The sequence below is a fragment of the Paracoccidioides lutzii genome, assembly GCF_000150705.2.
Source record: "Paracoccidioides lutzii Pb01 unplaced genomic scaffold supercont2.15, whole genome shotgun sequence".
NCBI lineage: Eukaryota > Fungi > Ascomycota > Eurotiomycetes > Onygenales > Ajellomycetaceae > Paracoccidioides > Paracoccidioides lutzii.
The window spans coordinates 263,205-287,331 of NW_015440961.1; the positions used below are offsets into that span (position 1 = coordinate 263,205).

Below are 24,127 nucleotides of genomic sequence, written 5' to 3' on the forward strand. Positions count from 1 at the left end.
ATGCAACAAGAGTCCAAGCTTCTTGGATTCATCCTCCAAGTTCTATCGAGTCTAGATGTGGATTCGGCTGGCGGAGCACTCGCTTGTTTGGAGGCCGTTTTCTTAGTTATGCCCACATATTATCGTAGCCATGTGGGGCGATGGATCGAGAAATGATATTTGACGACGGTGAGCTAAACGTTTCTCGCCTAAAAACACGTTTTCAAGCACGCCAGGCCACCCCTTTGTGAGTTCTCGAGTCTCGACCAGTGGGATTTTTACCTATCCTGGGGTTTTCCCAAGGCCAAAAAGGAAAACGGCTAAACGTCAAACGGAAGGGGGAAATAATCGTCTCTCTGTCTGTTTTCCCCCGCGTTGATGCGGGTGTGATTACTCATACACCAACCATGGAGGTTCTCGGGTCATGCCAAAGGTCGGACTTCGTCTTACTAGTAATGCTCTTTCATCGTGCGGCCCCGGCGGGGAGGGAGAGAGTTTACAATTAATTGTATAATAGCGATATCTCTCCACCGATCAAAATGGATTCCCAATTACCAGACTCTGGGGACTTTTGCGAGCCGTTGGTGGATTAGTGTGGAGCAGACTAGGGCTCAAGAAGCGAGGAAGCGAGAGATTCGTTTTATTCTTGAAAGCAAGACAAGAAATGTTTTGCTGGGGATTCTGGCAACATTTTCTGCGGTTAACCTCAGCGAGCAAACTGTTAGAGGCGAAGCGATCGAAGACATTCCAACCTTCACCCCTGGAGCCTGGAGAGTAAATCCAGCCTCCAGGTCATAATACTCTCTCCTCGTATTATGCTTGGCTGGGAGCTTGGGATTCACTGGCTACCAAACAAGCGAACCATCACATGGACTGTCCATACAAGTTCAGCCTATATGTACCAAGCGCCCGGCTGGGTTGGCATCATATTCTACGAGAGGATTCAGCTCCCTTTGACAGAGTCTTATGAATATGTTGCAGTTCTAGTGGGACCAGAGCTCGGTTTGGTAATGTTTGATATTGAAAGATTCGAAAGGCTTCATCTGTTGCTCTCCGATTACCCCTTATTTCTTCTCCGTCAACCAAGCAAGCGGCCCTGACCAACAGAAGGTAGACCGATGTCACCGCGACCTGCGCAGGTTGGCATTTGCATTGGTATAATGCTAGCTCTTGGATAAAAATGTACAGCTATCTACTTGTTGTATGTATGTACATTACATCGCTACATAAAAGGGCAAGTGTGAAGAATGTCAATGCATTAAATCATTGTTGTTTGCAGACGGTATTAGTATCTATTTTATTGATCACCTCTCGAGTTGTGTCCCCCATTATACTAATACGCTAGCAGATGGTAGCAATAATATGCGTCTCCTCACGAGTTATTTTCCCCACCAACTGTGTTTCTCTTCTGGAATATTAGAAGATAACTGACGTTGGCGGAAGTGCAGGCCGGTATTCAGATACTGGCCTAATCGCCTCATTGGAATGATCTTCAGGAAGCTATTGCCATGGGCGACATTACAGCTTTTGTGTGAATCCATACTTCATGTATCGGACCGCATATATGGAAGCAATACTTGGAAGGATGGACTTGTCTGATGTTTTTGGGGTTAGTTGTTTGGGGAACGGACATTCCTTGACAATGGCTGCACTCCTCCTGCCGTTGCTTGGTTTTCAATCCAATTGAAATGAACTAGGAAGTGCATTTGTCGGATAGGGTAAATTTGCTTAGACAATGGATGGAACCTTGGAAGGCGGCGCGTGGCAGGGGGCAATGAAGCCTTGGTGGAGGTAATCCTGCGAATTCATGCTAATGGGTTCAAGTCAGGATATGGTGATCACTTCTCTACAGAGCACATAGGAACAATGTGGAGATGTGAAGGATTGAATGTAGCTGGGCTGAAACAAGCTATCAAAGCAGTTAGGGATCCTATATTGGAGGTATTTGTTTGTTTTGTTCTTGATAGTTTTTATTTTATTGTTTTATTATTATTATTATTATTATTTGAGAATAACACCATGTAATCTAATATTCGTCCATGCTTTTGTCTGGATCTGTGCTGTTCATAATGTACTCTGTATGGCAGACATGTAACTACATACATACATTACAACGCTGAACGTTTCATATGCCCATGCCCGTGAAATGCTTGTTCGTGTTTATCGATGAACCAGTAACAACCTGTGGGTTCCACATCCTCGTCAAAATGTTGGCGGCTTCGAAAGGATTGCAAAACTTACAACATGTGCCAGCTAGATAGCTAGATCCGATGGTAAGCTCAACGGTCGATCAGAATAAGGAGAAATTTTTAGTATATCCAGGGCTGGTGAGAGCAACAAGGGGCCCTTTTGTTTCTGCTGCCTCGTATCAAGGAGCAACAGCACAACGGTTTCCTTGATTTTCAACCAACTGGAACTTCGGGGAAAATTGTCATGCATTTCAACAAGTCCCGCCGCGGCTTTTTTTGAGGTGGGAACCGGTGGCGCATCGTGGGGATGGAGAGGCTGCACCACTCGCACGCGTTGCAGCGAGAAGATGCTGCCTGAATTTTGAGAAATTCCTATCTGACCATTGACGACTGCATTTTTGTGCATGTCAAAACAAGCTCGAAATGCAACGGGACATTATTTCCGTGCACAAAATCGGTGCGATAAAATCTCGGTGTATTTTAATTTCTGGAGTCCTTTCTAATTCACCGAAGACCAAGCCACCAGCGCGAAGTGTGGAGCCATATATATATATTTTTCTTTTTTGGCAACAAACGGTTGCTCCAAGCTTCCAAGGCCCATAGATTCAACTGAGACGTTATTGGCGGTTTTGAGAATGGACCTTGAAGCATCAATGAACTCCCATTAGCTTTTTCTGCCTGGCGTTTATGGATGTCATCCTCTTTCGTTGAAGATGACTGTGGATGTTTGGAATGATGATGATGATGATGATGATGATGATGATGATGATGATGATGATGATGATGATGATGATGATGATGATGCGAATTAGACTCTGTAGTATTAATCATTTATAACTATTGATGTTTGATATTTTGCCGTGGGTAATCCGAAATCATGGTGGACTGCGAGCCAACTTCGGCTATTGAAGAAAATAAGGAGCCACAGCAGAAGGAACTGGCTGGTTGAATTTGGGGTTTTCTCCAATAATATTAACTATGAGTCCATTCAAACAGACCCGGAATCCTTAGTAAATGCCAGTGTGTTCATCAGTGGAACCTCGGTGTGGAAGTCGTCAGATGTGGCGTTCTGTTTTGCTTCTTCCTCGTATTACCCCTGATCAGCCACAGCGTTTCCCCAAGTTTTCGCAAATCATTGGCAAATTGGTAATAAGCTTGAAATATCCAGTTATTTAACTAGTTAACTAACTATTAGTTAACTAGTTAGTTATTGAGTATTAATAATACTTCCAACATACTGTGCTCCGTGGATATCTTCAGCCACCAGCCACCACACGGCCAGCGGCAAACCAAGAGGATATTTGTAATTGGTGAACGACACGCAAATTTGAGAAAGGCGCCTGGCGCGTATCCAATAGTCGCGATGGCGGATCCAAACCTGAGCCAATGGGGTGAAATGCTGACGCCATGGGAATATATCTGACTGACGTTGTTGGTTGCTACGTATGGTACACTGGTCCAGAGCAAACCCTCAGTCCCTGACTCTGGTACTACTCTGGCACTACTGTTAGTTAGCTTGTCACGGTCACACGGTGTCATTGAAAAATCTTCATCAACATCATGATAAAGTCTTCGTCGAACCGTCAGCCACATTCGACGGCGTTCTCCGATGACGTTGACCATGATTTTCCACCAGCAGGGGACAATCTTCTTGACTGTCTTACTAGCTTATTAGTTCCCCAGCTTGGATTGTCATAAGTCAACGCTGATTTGGCGAGTTTCTTTCGATGCACGGACTATGCCGCTACTGCGTATCAGATTTTTTAAAGTGCAACGGTGCAGCAGTCTTGTACTCCACCATCTTCGCGCCACGTCTGTAGCAGCTTCTCATCGTAACCGTGCTGCGTGAGCGAGTGAGCTGTTCGGATTAACTCGGCTAACACAATGAGTCCTCAAGACAGTGTAATATTTTAATTTTTTTTTTCTTCTCCGTCTGTAAAATGCCATTGTCACCATGTCCTGGTTGCGTCCAGGTCCACAGCAGCATTGAGGATAATTATCAGATTGATGCTATTTTGCTCCCGAGTCTCAACCCACCATTTTCCTAAAAAGGAATATAGATGATCCAAATATCCGATATGCCATGGCCCCCTCCCTGATAAATAATCTCGAGATGACGAGTGACAAAAAGCTCCAGGGCGAAGTTGGTTTCTTTCTGGATATTCGTTGACATGAAAACCCCCAAAGCCGATATTGATCGAATGGAGAAAGTTGGAAGCATTTGAGAGAAGGAAAAGAAAGACCTTTTGCCCAAATTAGCTTCGACAGATGGCACCTGCCATGAGATATTTTTCGCGAAGGAATCGTCTATTTTTATATTCTGTCTCCGCAGAGCACGTATGTACATGTGCACACATGCGTACATATATGCGCTTTCTCGTAGACATCCGTATGCCGTGAAATTCAGCGATCTGAACTTCTCGTCTACATTTATGTAGCGTCCAATACCTCTTAAGAAAGACCCTGAAACCGCCCTAATCATGGGGTTGGTCCTTGCAGGGGTTGATGTCCGTTTGTGGCTAAAAAGGCACAATGCCAAGTGGCAGCGTTGGTTGAAATCCAGGCTGTCAGGCTTCCAGTAATCGTCATATCTTCCAGTTTGGACAAGCTGAAAGACATGGATATAAACGCCATGGCGGCCTCAAGACACTTGCAGGGTCTTGAACGTGGCAGGTGATTAAGCAGTGATCTGTTGTGATGATTCCGTCCTCAGTTTGAGAACGCGCCGGCAGGTTACTTGCAGGATTGAACAAAATGTCATTGCTGCTGAACACATACAAGCGCAAACCACTCATCAAGGTTGGAGTTAGGCAGGAAATACTCCATTTTCATTGCAGCATGGTCGACACACCAATAAGCGCTACCACTCCCTCAACCATAATCCATGGCAGCGGGAGTGATAGTCTACCCGAAGAATTCCGCATGGAGTCGGGACGTAGTGTGATCGAGAAGAGCGTGAGGCCGAATCCAACAACCCTTGCGGCATGCAATGTTTCAAGACATGCACCAACTGCAGCATTTGGGAAAAAAAAAAAAGAAAGAAAGAAAGAAAAAGAAAAGGAAAGAAAGAAACAAAAAAAAAAAAAGAAAGAAAGAAAGAAAAGAAAAGAAAGAAAGAAAAATATGAGATGTGGACACTTCAAACTGAAATCAAACATCAAAGTCAGCGTGTTTCAAACAATGTATTATGATAACATCTAAAATCATACAGCACAAAAGCCGTGATCGTTTCAACCTAGCCACTTCGTGAATGACTGATATGACATCTACGTATATATGTACATTCATACAAATCCATAAGCCACTGTTAACGTGGAAGAATGCAGCTCTGGATTACACGTTGTCTCCCAGGGCCATTGGCATCTGGACATGAGAAGCTGATCTGGGCGTGGGCGATGACTTCTATTTTTACCTTTGGGAGGGTGAATGGTGAATGGTGAATGGTGAATGCGCAATTCATCGACTTGCGTAATTACATGGCAAGCGAAGAACACCAAGGGAAAAATACATCTTGTGCTTATCTCTTTGTTGAAAGAGCACCGTGAAGGGTCACCAAGGGTGAACTCATCCCGCTGACGCGACGATGGTCGCGACTTGCGTATGCATTCCGTATACACTCTGCATACATTCGGAGTATGAGCCGGACATATGTAGTTACTGTACCTACATATGACTATAAGCCTGATTTGTACTGCACTTTCAAAAGCCTTAAAATCTTATTTCTCCATGCTGACATCCATAGTGATGACTTTTCTAAACCCCTGCCAGTCAAAATATCTATGACGATTACATATGCCCCGATTGCCACAATGATGGTCCGCACTGCAACCGGAACTTGCACCGAGTTCGAACTTTTAGATCCTCACGATCGGACTTGTATTATTCCATTCCAGATGCCGGCTCAAAGATAATAGTTGCTTCCTGCTGATCCACCCTTTCTCACCCTAATTACCGCCAAGATTAATGGCTGGCGGAACCGTTTGAAAATCCCATGAAACCACGAGCTGCAAGCAAAGAATGGTACCGAGTAGTAATTTTTAGAAAAATATTCCCACGCCTTCCTCTCTCCACTTTCTTCTTCTTCTTCTTCTTCTTCTTCTTCTCTTTGTAGATAAGCGTCGTGGGGAGGAGACTATCTAGCCGACTCGACGCGAAATCACAGAAAGGGAGTTCTTCCGCGTCTTAGGGCATCTAGTAATTAATATTTTCCGAAGTTTGGGAAGACCCGCCATGAATCTGAAGAAGGTCCAGAACTAAACCCCCCAATTCTTCCTAGACAGGGAACGGAGGCTTCTTACTATTGGCAGTTATCCCATTGCTGGGTGAGCATTCCCAGGAACATATCCTGGTCAATATGCCAGAGAATTGAAACAAACACAGCTCATGCTGGTGGTGGTGGTGGTGGTGGTGGTGGTGATGATAATGAAGGGGTAACAACCTCGCCGAACAAGGCAAACCGGTCAGAGCATTCAGGCATCTGTTATGGATGAACGATGGTCGGCAAGGAGAACCGGGGTCAATGTTAATTGGCCATTTACACCTGGATCGTGGTGGGTGCCAGGATGGGTCTCCACATCTCGTATATCTCGGGATCATCATCCATGATTGGGCCGTGTTCTCAACCTTCGATCGTGACGCTGGCTAGGGCCCTCAGGGGAGCTGATTCGCTGGCTCAAACCCCCAGCATTCATTTTTTTGTTTCTTGAACGAAACGTGTTGTGCTTGAATGTGTTTTAAAATATTAAATTAGCGAGAGCCTGAGAGAAGAGGAAGGGTTCTAAAACTGCTCTTTTTTTTTTTTTTTGCTTGATGGCGCAATCCTTAAACTTTTCCCTTCCTTGACGCTCATCCAAAAGGCCATGTTCTTCAGAATCATGATATTGATCTCATCTGACGGAGTGTGGTCCTTGGAGATAACGGTTTCCGCCTTTCAATGGTAGAACTAAACTGTTGTTTTTTCATTCGACCCGTCTTCGGTGCATTAGCCGAACTATGTTTTCTACCCGCAGTTAACTATTCTTGAATAATGGAATTCTGATCAAGTTTTGTTATTTCTTTCTGCTTCTGCCGCCAGCCGTGGATCGTCTTGCTATCTTGAAGAATGGGCCGCCATAGCCCCCCTGCAGCGGGGAAGTCCTGAGACCAAGTGGCAGTGGAGTATGATTTTAGAGTAGTTAATATTAGTAAATTTTGGATAACTAATGATCAGCCATTGATTGATGCGGTGGAGAAGTTGGGATTGGCAGGATTAATAATGGACCCTCTTTACCGCTGAAGAAGAAGAATAAGTTTGAGGCTTCGATGGGGCGGATTAACCAACTTTCCAAGATTTTTTCCCTCTTTTCTTATTTTTACCTTTTTACCCTCGACACATATTTCTTCGAAATCTCAGCATCATTTATTATCTACCGTCGAACCTTCAAAACCTAAGAGACCATCGTTGACGTAGTCGACGTAGAAAGAGAGTTGTTCCGTTAGCAGCGGTGCTGGTAAATCCTGGATCTTGTTGACAGTGGACACCAGCCATTAATTAACCCTTTTGATAACTAACCCAACAACGGCAACATTTCCCAGCGACGAAACAGGGTAGTTTTGATAAAAGTGTGGCTTTTTCTTTTTTTTTTTTCTTTTTTTCTTATATTTTTGTGTCTTCTGCGAACAAATACAGCAATGGTCGGTTCCGAGAGTTTGATGGTGATGCAAGGACACCATAAACAACCCCCCCGCAAGCCCCCAGCCCCCAGTCCATCGCCGTCACACCCCCAGTGAGCCTCCCGAGAGCTCCCTCCAGGGCTGCGTGCATGGTAAGCCGGTCAAAGAGACCCACGCTATCTTCAAACATGGATATTCGCTATTACTTGTGTGACGGGGAGAGAAGTGGGGTTAGGGGGAGGTAAGGGGGATTGGGTTCCCAAACGAAGCAAGCAAACTGCCCCATGTCTGAATTGAACCTGAGTCCTGATTTATATTGCTGTGGCACTGGCACTGGCACTGGCACTGGCACTGGGCACCCATTCCAAGGGTTGTTGGGTGGTTGGTGGTGGTGGTTGGTTGACTGAATCGCTCCCTAATTTGTCCAAGCTCCCCCTTAGGGCGCGGGCAAGATTGGTCAGAACAGCGGCTCTCCAGCTCCGGCGGTAAAGTCACTGGAGCCAGATTACCATCAGCCCGAAGCACAAGAGGGAAAAGGTTAACCAAGAAAGGGGAAATAAAAAGAAACGAACATCCCCTCCCGTTGGCGGCGGCGTCCTGTCATTGGGGGAAAACGGGTTTTTGAACCTTGGAGTCAGGGAGTTGGCAGCAACTTACCAGTCCTTCGACTCCGGCGAGTGGAGGCCAATAAAGTTGCTTTTTCTTAGATTATGATTATGATTATGATTATGAATATTATTATTATTATTATTATTATTATTATTATTATTATCATCATCATCATTATTATTATATCATTTCCGCCTTTTTGCTTCCTTTTGTTGGCTCGGCGCCAGAAATGTCCTGGCCCACGGCTCTAGCCGTTAGGCGGCCACTCGCATTTGGCCCGCCTCAACCGTATTTCGTGCGCAACACACCCTTTTTGCTCCTAGCTTGGCCCAAACCCTTGTTGCGAATCATCACATCCCTGTTTTACGACGGCAAAACAGCAGGTCCCCACGATCTGGAAAGGTGTCCGTGTGTGTGTTTGTGTGTGTGTGTGCCACCAGAGTGACAGCGAGCAGCGCATGCTCTATCCGTACGGTAACTTATGCGCGAGCCCTAATAAAATAAGTTCCTAACACGACGAGCTAACTGAACGGGTTCGTCGCTCAATGCTCAGCCAGTTGCCAACTGCTTGGTTGTTTTATTTTTATTATTATTTGCTGAATCGTTTAGTTACTTCTTGCGCAATTCTTGCGATGTTTGCGATCCAACCCTCCCAACTAGTCAACTTTTATGTTAACTAACTCCGTACTTAAATCTTCTATCTTTGTAATCCTCCGCTCAGCTGGGTAGGGCCTTTTTTGGTGCTCTTGTTTTGCCCCTTCCTTGGCTCCAACTGGGCTTGAATCCCCAAAGCGGGCATCGGGCTGTGGGCAGCGGACTTGGATGTAGGTACCAGGCATATGATTGTGTTTCTGCATATATGCCATCATCAACCACCCGCCGCGCGCCCCCCCCCCCCCCCCCAGGATGGGCATTCCGTTTGCCATCATCCCCGCATCCCATGCCCATGTGTATCCAGTACATATTTGTAAGGCTTTTGCTCGGCTGTTAACCTGTCCCACTGCAGGGGTATATATATATATATATATCATAAATGCAGGACTGCACATGCTTTGCTTGCTCTGTCGTCCTAACTTGTCTTCCTTTGGATTTCCTAAAAAGGGTCCCCTGTCTGATTCTTGTGTCAGAAGAAGAAGAAGAAGTGGAACGTTCGTTCTGCATGCTCCAAAACGCACCTCCCAAGGCCCTCTTTGCAACTGCGTGATTGTCCACTTTTTTTTTTTGCCTCGTGTCTCAAAATAGTCAAGCCTGGCGATCTAAGATCTGGGCTGCGGAGTCTGTCGAAAAGAGGTAATGTAAAAGAAACCTTGATACCTTAGCCCCGAGCACTAACTCGGTTTTAATTTTGATCGAACTTGTATCGTTCTGTTCTGTTCTGTTCTGTGGACTATTATATGAATCCTCCCATGCCCGCCCACCCAGAACCCACCCCGCCCTCCTCACTCCCTAACTTGTTGTTCTCTTGCACCTGTCCTAGTGACCAACAACCTCCCGTTCCCCCTCCCTTATATATTCTTACGTCTCCTTCTATTATATTACCGACCCTAGCTATCTATACTTCGCCAGCATATATTAATATTGGCCCGTCAACTAATTCATCCTGTATTAGAATTACTACTTCTGGTCAAACCTGTCTTGTATACTCTCTTCTTCAACCGTCTGTTGGGGGCCGGCGGTGAAACCTCTCCCCTATTGGCGGAACTGTTGAACGGATTGATATCTATATCTCGAATAAATTGTTATTCTATAATAGTATTACTCTTTTGAAGAGACGATGGCACCAACCCAACGACGGGGGCCGTGGGTTCCCGAAGAAGATCAAACTTTACTTCAACTGGTGCGGAGCCAGGGTCCAAACAACTGGGTTCGCATTTCCCAACACATGCAATTCCGATCACCCAAGCAATGCAGAGAACGATTTCACCAAAACCTAAAACCATCGCTAAATCATGAGCCGATATCCGCTGAAGAAGGAATGATGATCGAGAGGATGGTCCACGAAATGGGAAAGCGATGGGCGGAGATTGCAAGAAGGCTTGGGAACCGAAGCGACAATGCTGTTAAAAACTGGTGGAATGGCTCCATGAACCGAAAGCGGAGGGGATTGATTGTTCCGGGTAGTGGGAGCCACTCCCCCTCTCGAACATTGAATGGGCGTGTCGATCCTCCTTACCCCAAACAGCCCGTGACGATGCACAGTCCCTGCGACAGAAGCCCTTGTCAAGACAGCAGCTATGGAACTCGAAGGACCTCCTGGGTTTCCATTCCGCAGCGCGATCAGCAGCATCCGGGCACCAGGTTACAGTATCCTCAGACTGATACGAAAGAACGAAGAGAGCTGTGTTCATCCGCAGAGTATGAGTATGACTCTCAGTTCGAATGGCCAAGACGAGCGCTTATCCACAGGTCTCCGATCAGAAACCACCGCCAACTCAGCCCTATAGTGACTTATATCCCTCACATGCACACGGAATTGCCTACCATATCCTCTCCTTCTACTTCAGAAATTTCCAACCCCATCTCATCCAGGCCACCCTCGATGGTTTCCGACCACAACTCCATATGTTCTGCATCTCCCCGGACTGCTGCATCCCCTTCCATGCTCCCAGTGCCGGTAGAAATCCACCCTGGACAAGATGAACGCCGCAGGGGCAGTGCCTCAACACTCCGATCATTTTCTAACCCATTTGCCCACGATGAAAGTTACCATGAGTCTACTACGTCTAAAAACATCGAATATCTTCCGGAACCGCCCGTTCCGCGACGTTGGGCCCCTGGCCTTCCTGTTGCATATCCTCAAGAATCCCTTCGGCACCAACATTGGAAACACCAATATTCCAATTCAGCACCCCAGAGCCAGCTTGCCCCGACAACGGATTCTCGAACTCAAGCTCCGTCACCACCTCGAGATTCGAGGATGGGACTCGAAACATTGCTGAATTAAAGTCGCGTTGCCAAATTTCCCTATTAATCTATTCTGGCTGTTTTCGAAGCTTTTGGGTACCGGTGGAGTAATGTTTCTCCTTTTGCGGATTTCCTTTTGTTTTAAAACATTTTGTTCATCACTAATCAGCATGTGTGGGTGTGATTATTATTCTCCACCAAGTCTCTTTTCATAGGCGGGGCGCGGATTCTTACTAGCGTTAAACAACGAAGAAAGTGCATCATCCATCTCTTATCATTATCGCCATTGCTGTTGCGATCGTCATTCTTATTTTATTTTATTTAATTTTTTTAATTTTTTAATTTTTTAATTTTTTTTTTTTTTTTTTTTTTTTTTGGAGATACGGGTATATTTTCCTTCTACGAAGCATTTTCCAAATACCAATTTCTGAATCTTCATCCGTTTCCTCCGTTCTAGGCTGCACATATCTCTTCCAGTATATAATTCCTTTTTTTTTTTTTTTTTTTTTTTTTTTTTTTTCGCGCCTTTCCTAATTCTCCTTGTGCTACAGATCGGAATGCCAAATGCTTTCTGGAATCGCGACGGGCCGATCTAAATTACAGGGACCAGCGCCATTTTATTTCCCCTATTCCCATTAATTATTCTGTTTAACATTATTTCGCCGAAGTTGGTTTTGGTCATTGTCGAGTCTCAACCCTATTTCCTTCTTTTTCTGTTATAGTAACTTACTGGGCTGCTATGTCGTATGATATCACTATTATTTAATATGTACCAGTACGGAAACCCACTGTTTATAGAAAAACAAATGCTTTTTTTAATCCCAAACAAACCTCTTAAAAGATTCCAGCACTTTTCACATGTAATGATCTACCAACTCACCTGATACAATACCAACTACCGGAACGACCTAATTATTCAGACTTCCGCCACCCAATCACTGGCGGTTCCCACTGACCTTTTCTCCTCCGTTGATTCTTTCAGCCCTTCATTGTTATTCGATAACGTCATGGCTCTGTTTGGTAGAGCTAACTCCGCCTTCTCTGGTCCCGCAGCCACCACAAAACGCTCCCCTAACCGTAACCCTCCTATTTTCCATGGCACACTCCATCATGAAAACGGTGTCTGAACCTTTGGAATCGGATTACAGAGAACTCCTCGCCCCAAAATATAACCCTGTGCCCTCGTATTGCATTTTTCTGCTAATTTTGAAACGAAGGGCAGTTCCAACTTGCTGATCGGTGCATATTCCGACGCATGCTGCAGCTTGTACTAGGGAGGTTTAAAGTGCTTTTGCATATAAGTGCGGAGTTGAGAAGGGTGTGATTGATTGTCGCTACTTATTGGGTGATGATTCTTCCCTTTTCATTTTCTATATTATAATTTTAAGCAGGCAAAGCCACTCCATTGCAATGCGAATGGATTGCCGATTTTGCCGATTTTTTTAATTTTTTTCCGGTTTTCTTTTGTAATTCCCGTTTCTTTCTCCCGAGTCACCAGCAACATTCCTGCCATCTGTATACAACATGTAGATGTTCTCCGTACCTACCGTACGTCTGCTGTACAGTGTACATGTACCACCGTTCGAATCTAACTAGAGTAGAAGAGGAATAACGAGGCAAACTAGGCCGATGAACTGTGCGTTGCTTATACGGAGCACGTACTATATTTTCCCCTCATTATGCAGAAAGAGGAAAAATAGGTGCATGAAGCACTCCCGCACACACATTCTTTGCACTGCGAGGGTCCGCAAATGTATACATAGCTTAGGTTCTTTTTCTTATCTCTTAACGATGTTGTTTGTTTATGACGGGGTAATATTCAGATAGAAGCTGAGAAAGATAAATGAAGACCAATAGCAGACTTGCTTGCATGTTTGTTTTCACCGTACGTTCGCCGCCTATCAACGTTGTCCCTTCTTTTGGTGGCTGATGATCCGTAGACCTCCGCAAGCGGCCGTTTGGGAATTTAGCTTTTGAATCCCGGATTCATCGATGAAATACTGAGATAGGGCTTCATTGGAGCTCTTGGTCCCATGATGGTGGATACATGCGTGTATATCATTTTTTATTCAGGACTTGATTGGATTGATCTCAAGCTAAAAAGGTTTCTCAGCTATACACCCACGAATACTGGCTTTTTAAGTATCCAGGACGTACATATATTATGAGCATTAACGTAGCTGTGATTAGTGGTATTCCTCCATATCCTCCTCATCTGCCGGCTGATCAGATTTTGCCTTTCCTGTCTTACCATATTCGAGTTGTAGAGAAGTATTTTTACTGGCACCCCCTATTCTTATGACCATGCAAATAAAACAATACACTCCGACGTATGAGAGAGGAACGCCACACGCACTGTCCGCGATCCCATCAGCTCCAAGTTGAAAATCAAACAAAATGTTCTTTTTAGTTTCCGCTTTTGGAATACGAGCGTGAGCGGAGCAAGCGGAGGAGGCGCGAAAAAGTCCATGCCAATGCGGAGTTTACGACCCTAGACGTGTTCCCCTTTTATCGCACCTGTTATTTGTTAGTTACATATGAATACATATATTCCGAATGGCATAAGTGGATAGATACAAAGGGGAATCGGGTGTGGAGGCTGGACCTATCAAAGATTCAAATTTATCTTTCAATCGCTTTTCTGTATTGGGGTTATCTAGTCGCTGAACACCTATTCTGCAACCCCTCAAGTATGCGTAACAGTTTTTCAATTTGTGTGCCGGTTCACAAAAGCATGGTATGCATGTACCGATACTATGCGCAGAACCCCAGATTTTCGGGATCTTTGCTCGGGCACTAAGTAACGACATTATTGCGGCGCCATGTGTCAAATTGAAGGGCTTGTTTAGTGGAAACCAAGAATGTCAATCCTGGGGCGTTCCATTCATTGTTTAACAACCAGCTACTGCCTTCGAATTATACCCACTCACTCCTTTTCATTCTTTCATCAAAGAATATTTCTTTTGATGTTTATTTGACTAAACCATGCGGGATGGCATCTGTAATCAGCTTCAAATATGTATGGGGGTCAGAAAGTATACGCACAATACTACATGGTAATGGTGCAGCACAAAAGGTTGTACCAAACCTCGTGTTAGGCGACCCATGCTTGGTGTGTTGAAGCTGTTGCACATAGCCTTGCGCCTTTGGTCTACTGGAGCGGGCCCAGCGGATGTCACAATACATAAACCCATCCCTTCTGGAATTGTGGTTGGGAAACGCAAGGTAGCACAGATCCGTGTATCGAAGATGCATTCAGTCACACCCGGAATAAATCTTCTGGGAGAAATGAAAGTAGATCCGCACAAAACGACAGCAAGGACGTAGGACAGAAGGACTTATCATGGACATTGGGGAAGATGATACGAGACCTACACATCCAGTTAGGTGGGTCAAAGGGTAAAACGATGCCACGTTTTGTGAAGGATATTGGACTTGCTTGGCAAGACTTTGCTGTCTGTTTAAACAGCTAAAAAAGAAAGAAAAAAAAGAAAAAGAAAAAAAAAGAAAAAAGAAAAAAAGGAAGAAAAAATCCACCCTCCTCCTCCTCTCTCCTGCATTTATTATCACGGAGTAAGTTTTTGTTAGGTTGGATGTTTTCTAGTTTTGATATATCCAGAAGGCAAATAGGGTTTGCGACGTAGATCTTACTGGGCAGTTGAAGTAACCTGAAGGCTCTGATTGGCCTAGAATTCTGGGGGTTAGAATTAAAGTGTGAACTAGCGCAACTTAATTTGGACGTTGGATTTCGAGTTGCCCGCTACAATAACTGCGCAACTACTGCAACAACTGCGCAGCCGCTAGCTGCTGCGGGAACCTGTCGCTGACTCGCTGTCGTTAGGAATGTACGTACCTAGGTAGAAGATGGAAAACTTGCATCCAGTGGCAGAGGACTCAGAGCTGTGTGCGTGCAACGTATAGTAGAGCGGTTGTATATCTGTGTTTGGCATTTGCATGGGTTTGCCCGGAGATACAGAATCCTCCTATCGATATACCCCTTTGGGATGGCGTGTAACAGTGCCACGCCTAGCTGACAAACAGGCAACGTTGAACAACTATAGGTAATGCCTCTGCACTGCAGTATCTAGGCGATGATTCACGAGATACATCTCACCTTCGAGACTGCCAATGTTCCTTTGTTACCTACCCTTCCATGCATGACGTAGGTGGGGTTTCATCAATCAGCAATGGTCAATCCTCGATTAGGAAGTTCGATTTCGCCTTCTTGTACCCCCATTGAAGTATTTTCGGGCGAATCATATTATTCAACAATCACCGGCTGTTGAGACGTTTCGAAACCAAGCAATCATATCATACATGTACACAGGACACAGTAACGGGTCTATGGCATTCCGATTGAATCTTGGGCTGGAGGGATCCATTGGAGGCAAAGACCGAACGGGCGGTTAGGTGCAAAGAAGGAGTGCTAATGTCCCCTCATTAATAAAATCCATCGAGTTTATGATCTTCATCCTTTGTTGGTCGGGTTTACCCCGCCAATTGAATCGCCTAAAAATATCATCATCCCAAGGGAACAAAGAAACCTTAGGTGCCAAAAGCAACGGATGGTGGTGGCTTGAAAACCCTGGTTCTGGGACCAAACGGGTCAACGCTCTTGATCCGGTCAAGAATTGAATGGAATGGCGGCTTTGCGCCTCGTGATCTTGGCTCTTCCAAACCAACTGCTTTTCCCATTGGGGCTTTCAAGGTTTGCATTGTTCCCAGATTTCCTCCTCCCCATGCACACTCTGCAGAGCAACCAGAAAATAATATTACGAACTTCACCTCATGGCACGTTGGCAATACTCGAGGGATATGGACATTTACGCCCAATCAGGATAGCGGTTGGTGTTCCTTACATATCCCGCACGGCGAGGGTCACTGGTTGGAAAATGAGTCCAGGAGCCAGCCCTACTCAAGGTTTGCTTTCCGGAGGACGTGAACCATTATTGAGAAGATAAGTAATTAAACTCCCCTCCACAAAAATTAGAAAAAGCAAAACTAACAATTCAGCCACCATTTGTTTATTCTCCATTCCAATCACTTGCTCACCTATATACACGTATCCGTTACCAATACGGAGCCGCTATTTTGCAGACATCCGTGCCCATAACTAAGAGGAGTAAAAACATAAAGGTCGCTCACGGCTATTTTGCCGTTTGTCAGTGCGCAATTCCCATTAGCGGCGGCAGAAATCCATTCTTTGGGGAACAATAGAAACGGCTGTTATGCACCCATTGTCCCGTGGGTCGGGCTCGATGATCTCAATAGGTACAGTCACTTATTCTGAACCCATTATTTTTATTTTTATTTTATTTTATTTTATTTTATTTTTTTTCATGCTGATACTCAGGTAGTATCAAGGTCCTAGAGGACCTTTTACCGTCCGACCCAATGGCAACGATTCCACCGTTAAGAAAATTTCTTCTTAACCTGGTACTCGGACCCATTTGTCCGTCCCATTGTCATGGAGCTGGATAATACGAAACGACGACCGCTCTTTCGGGTGGCTTGCAGACGCTATCACTTTTCGGGTGCTCAATGAGCGGAAAGAAACGAATGAACCCTGTTGTTTTCTCATTGGTACGATTGCCTCCCGCCCGCAGCCAGCTTTTTTGTTCTCTGGGATTTTTAACACGTTTTCTCACGTAAAATTCGCGATCACTAACCGACGTCGCGGATGTTGGGACCAAGTGCATCCGTTTGAATGGGATAGGAGATCCCAGGAGCACTCCCATCCAGTTGGTTTCGAGCCCAGGTTTATCGAAAGGCTATCAGTTTTTAAGTTTTATCCCTAGCCCAAATCTGCCTTTCATTGAAGGTTTTCCCCTATGCAACAACTTAATATCTACTTTCCGTGTCGGTTTGTCGGCTATGTATTTTTCCGCTGCTTCATTGTTATACCCAGCACCGAATCTCGCCGACCGAATTGGAATGTTACCAGATATTCAGTCTTAAAAGACGATTTTATCTAAGTGTTTCAATTTTCATTTTTGTATCGTACCTACATTTACGATACGTGGATACCCACTCTTCAACATCTCTGTTTCTATCCTTCATTGATAAGCTTCATTCACACCAGGCGCTGATGGCCGTGTGTTGGTCTGGCTTTGTTCATATCCAAGGAGTTCTACTATTGACTTGGACTCTATGGAATACAATACATCTTGTTGCGATGTATGGCATTCGTTTTCGGGTTGCTGCAGAGGACTCCCTCGCCCTATCTCGCCTAAGTAGAAAACTGCCAATAGCGTGCAAATGCACACTTTCACTCGCTGCGGAAAAATATTTGAGTGAGTTATTCTGAACAAGACCCTAGTTTATCAGCTAAAAGTCGGGAAGTCGGCTGGGAAGGGGAAATGAGCCAGAAATGTGAATGCTGCTGTTTGAATCGCTCTCAAACTCTTTACAAATGGGCGTCGAGCCTTGGGCTTATTATGGATTTCGGTCATTATTGTCGTACAACATCCTTGGCGGTTTTTCTCGGCCTTGGGAAGATTTTCTCCCTGCCTTTATTTCAACGGCACTTTGGACTTCTAACCTTGTATATATCCAGCTTTGGGTACTGTTTGCCTTGTATCTCTATATTCAAGGGATAAGCTTAATGCTCACATCGCCTATCTGTCCTTTTCCGGCACAACTGAGCCAAATGAGAGAGAAAAAAGGCTGATGGCAGATCGTTTTGCAGGTATCAGCAATATGTGATTCGCCTGTAAAAGGTGAGGTGCGAAAGGTACCATGAGGCACCAGACAACCCACGTCGAACCAGAAGCAAAACCTTGGCTCTCGCTCAGTGATGTGCATATTTACTGCAAAGGGAGGGGCTTGAGCAATGTTGCCGTATGAGTGTCAGCCATTACGGTAGCCGCCTTGTCCAGATTCACAGGTTGGGCATAAATTTACGACAATGAGGCAGGGTAAAACTGGGCTTATTCTCAGCCAACAATACGATTGTTACGCCCATGTTGTAGAAAAACACGGTTGTGTGAACATATCCGATCTTATTAATGATCGCTCACAGAGCGGGCAGGAGTCAACAATTCGTTTCTTTTCGTGCTGGATTCCTCTCTGAAGAACAATGCTCGCCAGAAATAAAATTGCATTGATCCTCGGGGAAACTTGGAACCAGCTTATTTCAAGTGTATCGCGTTTTTCGGAGGAGTATTATTTCGGGTAGTGAAGTTCAAACATGAATCTTGGACTCCAGGGAAGAAAACCTATGTCAGCACCGTGCCTCTCTCTTCCTCTCCCTACCGAAAGGATCGAGTAGAAGACCTGGGTTTTGTAAAACAAGGCTCTGGACTGGCAATTTTCGGTAATTGTGTGGTGGTGCCTCCCAAGGACAGATTAACTACCCAGGCAAAAAGCTAGACTCTCCAAAAACTGTACAAGAGTTCACATAATAGTTTCAGCACCTACATTTATGCACTCTGTACTTCATAAAATCTTTGTATTGCAGGCGCATGAGAATAGGCCTCCCCGTAACTGTTCCGCTGCGCAACCGCTTAACGAATTCACAGAGGAGGTGCTCCAAAATTTCAATGAGGAACATCCAATAACACACCTGCTAATCTTCCATTTCGAGCCTTTTCGGCTGCACGTCCAAGAGCACGGCTTTCGAGAAATGTGGCATGCCTAACGAAACCCGGGTTGCTTGCCGATGTCAATTGGAAACTTGGAATTAAACGTCGATTTTTTCGTTGTGGGAGCCAGTGTTATCTACGACCAAACTTTTTCCCGAACATCGGTTCAGAGATTCAGAGAGCCTGTTTCCAACTGTCTCTGTATGTTTACAGCCGTTATTTCTTTCTCTTCTCTTCTCTTCTCTTCTCCTTTCCTTTCTTTTTGTAGATGCTGTCGGCTTCTTGGGTCACGTATCCAACCTAGTGACAGTTTTGAAGTTGCCCTCGTGTTTTTTGTTGCGAGATTTGGAACCAGCAGCGGCGAGGTTCTACCATCCACCGTCAGACTCGGTGCGGATAGCTGATAGCCGGGTTAATATGTTGGCGTCCAACTCCTTCCACCTCCACACCGTACAGCTAACGATGAGAGACCAATGGGTGTCAGGAGTTTTTAGTCTCGAGAGCTGATTTATCCAAAAGATAAATATTACATGATGATATTTTGAAAGCGTGCTTTGTCTGGTGGAGGGTTATGTGGACAAAACGATTCAGAAGTGGCTCCCCCCGTCGTCACCGCATGGACAATAAAGACAATAAAAGGCCCAAAAAAAAAAAAAAAAAAAACATAGTCCTTCTCCTGCATTTTGAAATTCTGATCACTTTTATTTTGGTAGTGCTGGCTTGCTTGCTATAGAGAGCATCTCTAACTTATGGACGCCAAACAAAGACCATCAGAATAGAGTAAATCTGGTCAGAACAAGCCTCGCGGTGGCGGAGTATAAATTATCTCGGTGGGTTTGGCATCGTTCTATCTATATCCTAGATAAATATCTGATGTAGATTTAAAAAACGATTCGTTGCAACCATTCCAAGGTTTTGAAGTCCTCAAAATGGATGAAGGTGTCAGATCCCCGAATTCACGCTAGCCTGTTTGGGGCGCGGAGTTCCAGGGCCTAAAAAGCTTCGGTTTCGAACGAAGGTGGAAACACATCAAACAATTGACTGAATCCGCGATATCAAATAACTACCACCAGGACGCTGCTCTTACCTTTACCTTTCTTTCCATGTGATTGCCATCGCTGCTATCTTGCGACAGCCGGATTAATTTTTAATTTTGACAACTCTGCTACCGCCGTCACTATGGAGGCGGCTGGTCCCTTCCAGCCACAGCCCTCCAATGACACAGCACATGCTCTCAGCGCAATGGATTCATCAATGGATATTGATATGGACCTTGATCTAGGTCCCTTGCCCGAACCAGAGCATCTTGAGCCAGTCAGTACATCAACGACTATGGCTTTGTTTTCACTACAAGTTTCTAATGGACTTTGCTATAACAGGAGATTATTGCGACACCCTCGGTGGAAGAGGCAGCGGCGAGCTCTCACCTTAATGAGGAACCCCAGTTTGAGAAGGTCCATATTAGGGGGGTTGATGAGTTGACCACGGATGATCTTAAGCGCTACGCAAATGAGCATTTCACTGTGGAAGAACCCGTCAGGCTAGAATGGATCGATGACACATCTGCAAATTTCGTGTACAGCTCGACTGAAATCGGCCTCCAGGCCCTGGCGATATTTTCACAACAAAGCATTGAAGAAGATACGTCACCACTACCTTCACTACGGCTCCGAACAGCGAAATCCCTATCAACACATCCGGAATCGGTACTCCAAGTACGGTCAGCCGTGAAGTCAGATCGAAAAAGGCAGCGTGCGCATGAATGTAGCCGCTTCTACCTTATGCATCCGGAGCATGACCCACGAGAGCGCATGAGGAGAGAGTTCGCTGAAAGGCGGCGCGGCGGTCGACGGGATGACAGCGACAGCGACTACTCAAGAAGGCATTTCGATGACAGGGAACATAGACGAAGAAGAGACCGTGCAAACGATGAATTCTTCGAAGTTAGCATGTACGATGACGACGGGGGAAGAGGTCGCAGAAGAAGTGGCTCACCCGAAACGGGATCAAATGGAGGTGGGAAGGGGAGATCAAGACAGAACAGACGCGGTGGCCACGAACTTTTCCCCGATGACGGGCATGGCTCGAAAGGGCGTCTTCGAGATCGAAGCGCTTCTCCGCCTAGAGTGGAATTCGATCAAGAGGACCCTACAGTGGATAGCCTGGAACGAACTCGTAGACCCTTCCGAGACAGATCTCCAATAAACAGTCGAAACAGGGATCTTTTCTCCCGGGATCACGAATATTTCAATAGTGACGACAGCTCTGGACCCCGAGAGCTATTTCCGAATAAAACATCATCTAGTTATCTCAAAAAGGAACTTTTCCCAAATAAAACTTCCACAAGCAATCACCGGCGTTCTGATGCATTCGACGCTGCGGACGAAACCGCAGACCCATTTTCCAATCACATGGCAATTCCATTGATGAGTGGTGCTGCAGGCGGTGGTGTGGCAACTGACAGGTCAAAAGGTCAAGTTGAATTATTCCCAGAGAAAACGGGCAACAATGGAATCAAAATTCGTGGCTCTGCCTCAGAGACTCAGGGGATATCTATTCGTGGAGCCTCGAAAGGAGTCTCTATCAAAGGTGCAGCGTCGGTGAGGGAGTTATTTCCTTCGAAATACAGCAGCAACGAGGGCAAAGAACTCTTTTCTGATAAGCTTCAAGGTCGAGGAGGTAGGCGGAGGAGGGCAGAGGACATGTTTTCATGAACTTAAAAATGGCTCTTTTCCTCATAGGTAAACATTTGTCATTCAACGTATGAGTGCTAGTAGGCAATGACAAGTTTAAACACCATTTCTCCTTTTGATTAACTGTTTTATGCTTTTCGTATCTTTTAAATAGAGATGAAATTTTCATTTGTTTTTTTTTTATAAAAAAAATCATAAACGTTTCTCAAATAATGAACATGATGCAATGAGACAAAATGCAAGAAAATAGTTTCAGTTATAATATAATTCTCAACTTAGTAGTATATCAAAATGCAGTGTTTACCAATCTTCTTCTGACACTTTAAAATGTTAAAAATTCAAAATAAAAATAAAAAAACTTAATAAAGTGTGAAATTTAACTAGCAATATTTTTATTATAAATGATTATTTATTTGAAATTATTTTTTGAAATATTTATTTTATTTATATTTAAAAAAATTTAAATTAAACAATAATTATATAAAATTATAATTAAAAATTTATATATATTATTTCTTAACTCTATAAGTATAAATAAATTTTATATTCTATATTATTATATTTAATATAGTATGCTAAAGCTTGCTTTATAATAAATTGATTTAAATTTTTTACTAGTTATATTTTTTATGATTTGTTAAGCAGCTTAAGTTTTAATTAATTTTTTTTACTGTTAGAATATTTTTCCAAGCTATATAAATAAACTTTTATAATTATTTGTATTTTAATTTTTTAATTTATAGTCTATAGAATCTTGGTTTTCAGTATCAGAATAGATATCACTATGCATAGACTAGCTAATACTTTTAAATCAGTTGATTTAAAACTTGATTGATTAAATTAAAAAAACTTTATATATAGTATTTAATATATTACTTGATTTTATTAAACTAATATTTTAATTAAATTATATGGTAAAAAATTTTCAAGATTTATAAAAATTAAAATTTATTATATATATTATAAAACTAAGTATATATAATTAAAAATTTAAATATATAAAAATTTTTTTTAAATTATATAAAATTAAATTTATATTTAAATAATTATATTTTTTAAATATTTTCTTTTCACTATAGTATATAAATTTAAAAAAAATATATTTTATTTATATTATTAATATAAAATCTAATATTTATTTTAATTTATTTATTATATATTTTAATTAAAAAAATAAAATAGTTTATATTTAATAATTATATAGAGAAAATAAAATAATATTTATTATATAAAATTAATTAAAGTTAATTATAATATAATTTTTATAAATATTTAAAATATAAAATTAATATTTATTAACTATATATTGATTATATTAAATTTAACTATTTAATAAATTTATTATTATTATTAATTTTAATTTTTAATTTATAAGTAGATTTTATATTATAAAATTTAATACATATTATTTATAAAAATAATTATTAAAAATATAGTTAATTTTATTATATTAATTATCTTAATTTTAATTTTTAATTTTTTAAATTTAATAATTATTTATATTATAATAATTTTTATAAAAAAAAATTAATTTTATTAAAATTATATATAATTTTTGATAAAATATTATTTTTAATATTTTTTATCAATTTAAATAATTCAAGTATAATTTTTAAATATTTATATAAGATTTATTAATAATTATATTTATAATATTTAATTTTTAAACTTATTAGAATATTAAATAAATCTTTAAACTTTATATTTTTAATTATAAATAATGAATCAGATTTTATATATATTTTAATAATTAAATAATCATATTTTATATATCTATGAATCAGAGGAATAGATTTCTCTCATTTATGAATATTATTCATTGAAATAGAGATTCTTCTTCAATTGGGATAAGCTTTTAATTGTCTTGTTAAAAATTCATATGTATGATTTGACTGTGTAGTCAGGAGAATAGACTTGAGAAAGCAACACCTTGGCGGCCACTTATATGCTTGAAAATTGCTTAGTTTCATAAGCTTTAATGATTAAAAGAATCCTTCCTTCCTTATTGGAAGCTTGATCTTTTGATTTGATGGGTAGCCCAAAGGCAGCATGCTGAGAGAATGGTATACAGGAACCTGTAAGAAAATTGCAATGTACAAACAAGGTAATGGAAGCTGGTGGATTTGAATACCTTTTGCAGGAGTTTCCACCAGAATTCGAGTGTGTCAGACCTCTTTGCAGAACCATACGAGGTGTGCTGTTTCTGTATGGGGAGGAAGGACTTATTGTTGGAACACCGTAAGACCCAAAATCGTTATACAATCCTGTTATTAAGGAGTATGATGATGATGATGATGATGATGATGATGACCGATTGAAACTGAATAAGATTAATGTTTGTACTGTTATGGTGAATCAGAAGCTTCAAGACACGCCATTATCACCTGTTGATCCTCCATCTGAATATAACCAACCCTATCTACAAATCTTATGTGGAAACGATGATTTTACGACGATGCCACTCTTGTGCCTTCTCCTGCGACTTGCGTCTCGTCTTGCTTTTGGCTTTCTCTCTTGA

At 42.6% G+C, this 24,127-nt stretch overlaps 6 protein-coding genes across 6 annotated transcripts; 4 read left to right on the forward strand and 2 right to left on the reverse strand.

Moving 5' to 3' along the window:
* Positions 1 to 2,232: 2,232 nt before the first annotated feature.
* PAAG_12065 (hypothetical protein) lies at positions 2,233 to 3,791 on the reverse strand (the record flags this gene model as incomplete). The annotated part of the gene is made up of 4 exons (XM_015847605.1): positions 2,233 to 2,558; positions 2,744 to 2,846; positions 3,163 to 3,248; positions 3,407 to 3,791. 4 exons carry the CDS (start codon positions 3,789 to 3,791, stop codon positions 2,233 to 2,235), a joined length of 900 nt encoding a protein of 299 aa, XP_015702755.1.
* Positions 3,792 to 4,212: 421 nt separating this feature from the next.
* PAAG_12066 (hypothetical protein) lies at positions 4,213 to 4,802 on the reverse strand (the record flags this gene model as incomplete). Its single annotated transcript, XM_015847606.1, has 2 exons — positions 4,213 to 4,592; positions 4,700 to 4,802. The coding sequence occupies 2 exons, from the start codon at positions 4,800 to 4,802 to the stop codon at positions 4,213 to 4,215; spliced, it is 483 nt and encodes a 160-aa protein (XP_015702756.1).
* Positions 4,803 to 5,006: 204 nt separating this feature from the next.
* PAAG_05597 (hypothetical protein) lies at positions 5,007 to 6,658 on the forward strand (the record flags this gene model as incomplete). The annotated part of the gene is made up of 2 exons (XM_015845630.1): positions 5,007 to 5,123; positions 6,383 to 6,658. 2 exons carry the CDS (start codon positions 5,007 to 5,009, stop codon positions 6,656 to 6,658), a joined length of 393 nt encoding a protein of 130 aa, XP_015699856.1.
* Positions 6,659 to 10,203: 3,545 nt separating this feature from the next.
* Positions 10,204 to 11,373, forward strand: PAAG_05598 (MYB family conidiophore development protein FlbD; the record flags this gene model as incomplete). The annotated part of the gene is made up of 1 exon (XM_002792267.1): positions 10,204 to 11,373. The coding sequence occupies one exon, from the start codon at positions 10,204 to 10,206 to the stop codon at positions 11,371 to 11,373; it is 1,170 nt and encodes a 389-aa protein (XP_002792313.1).
* Positions 11,374 to 20,095: 8,722 nt separating this feature from the next.
* On the forward strand, positions 20,096 to 21,630 carry PAAG_05601 (hypothetical protein; the record flags this gene model as incomplete). The annotated part of the gene is made up of 2 exons (XM_015845631.1): positions 20,096 to 20,230; positions 20,296 to 21,630. 2 exons carry the CDS (start codon positions 20,096 to 20,098, stop codon positions 21,628 to 21,630), a joined length of 1,470 nt encoding a protein of 489 aa, XP_015699857.1.
* A 2,086-nt stretch (positions 21,631 to 23,716) lies between these two features.
* On the forward strand, positions 23,717 to 24,127 carry PAAG_12067 (hypothetical protein; the record flags this gene model as incomplete). The annotated part of the gene is made up of 2 exons (XM_015847607.1): positions 23,717 to 23,801; positions 23,853 to 24,127. 2 exons carry the CDS (start codon positions 23,717 to 23,719, stop codon positions 24,125 to 24,127), a joined length of 360 nt encoding a protein of 119 aa, XP_015702757.1.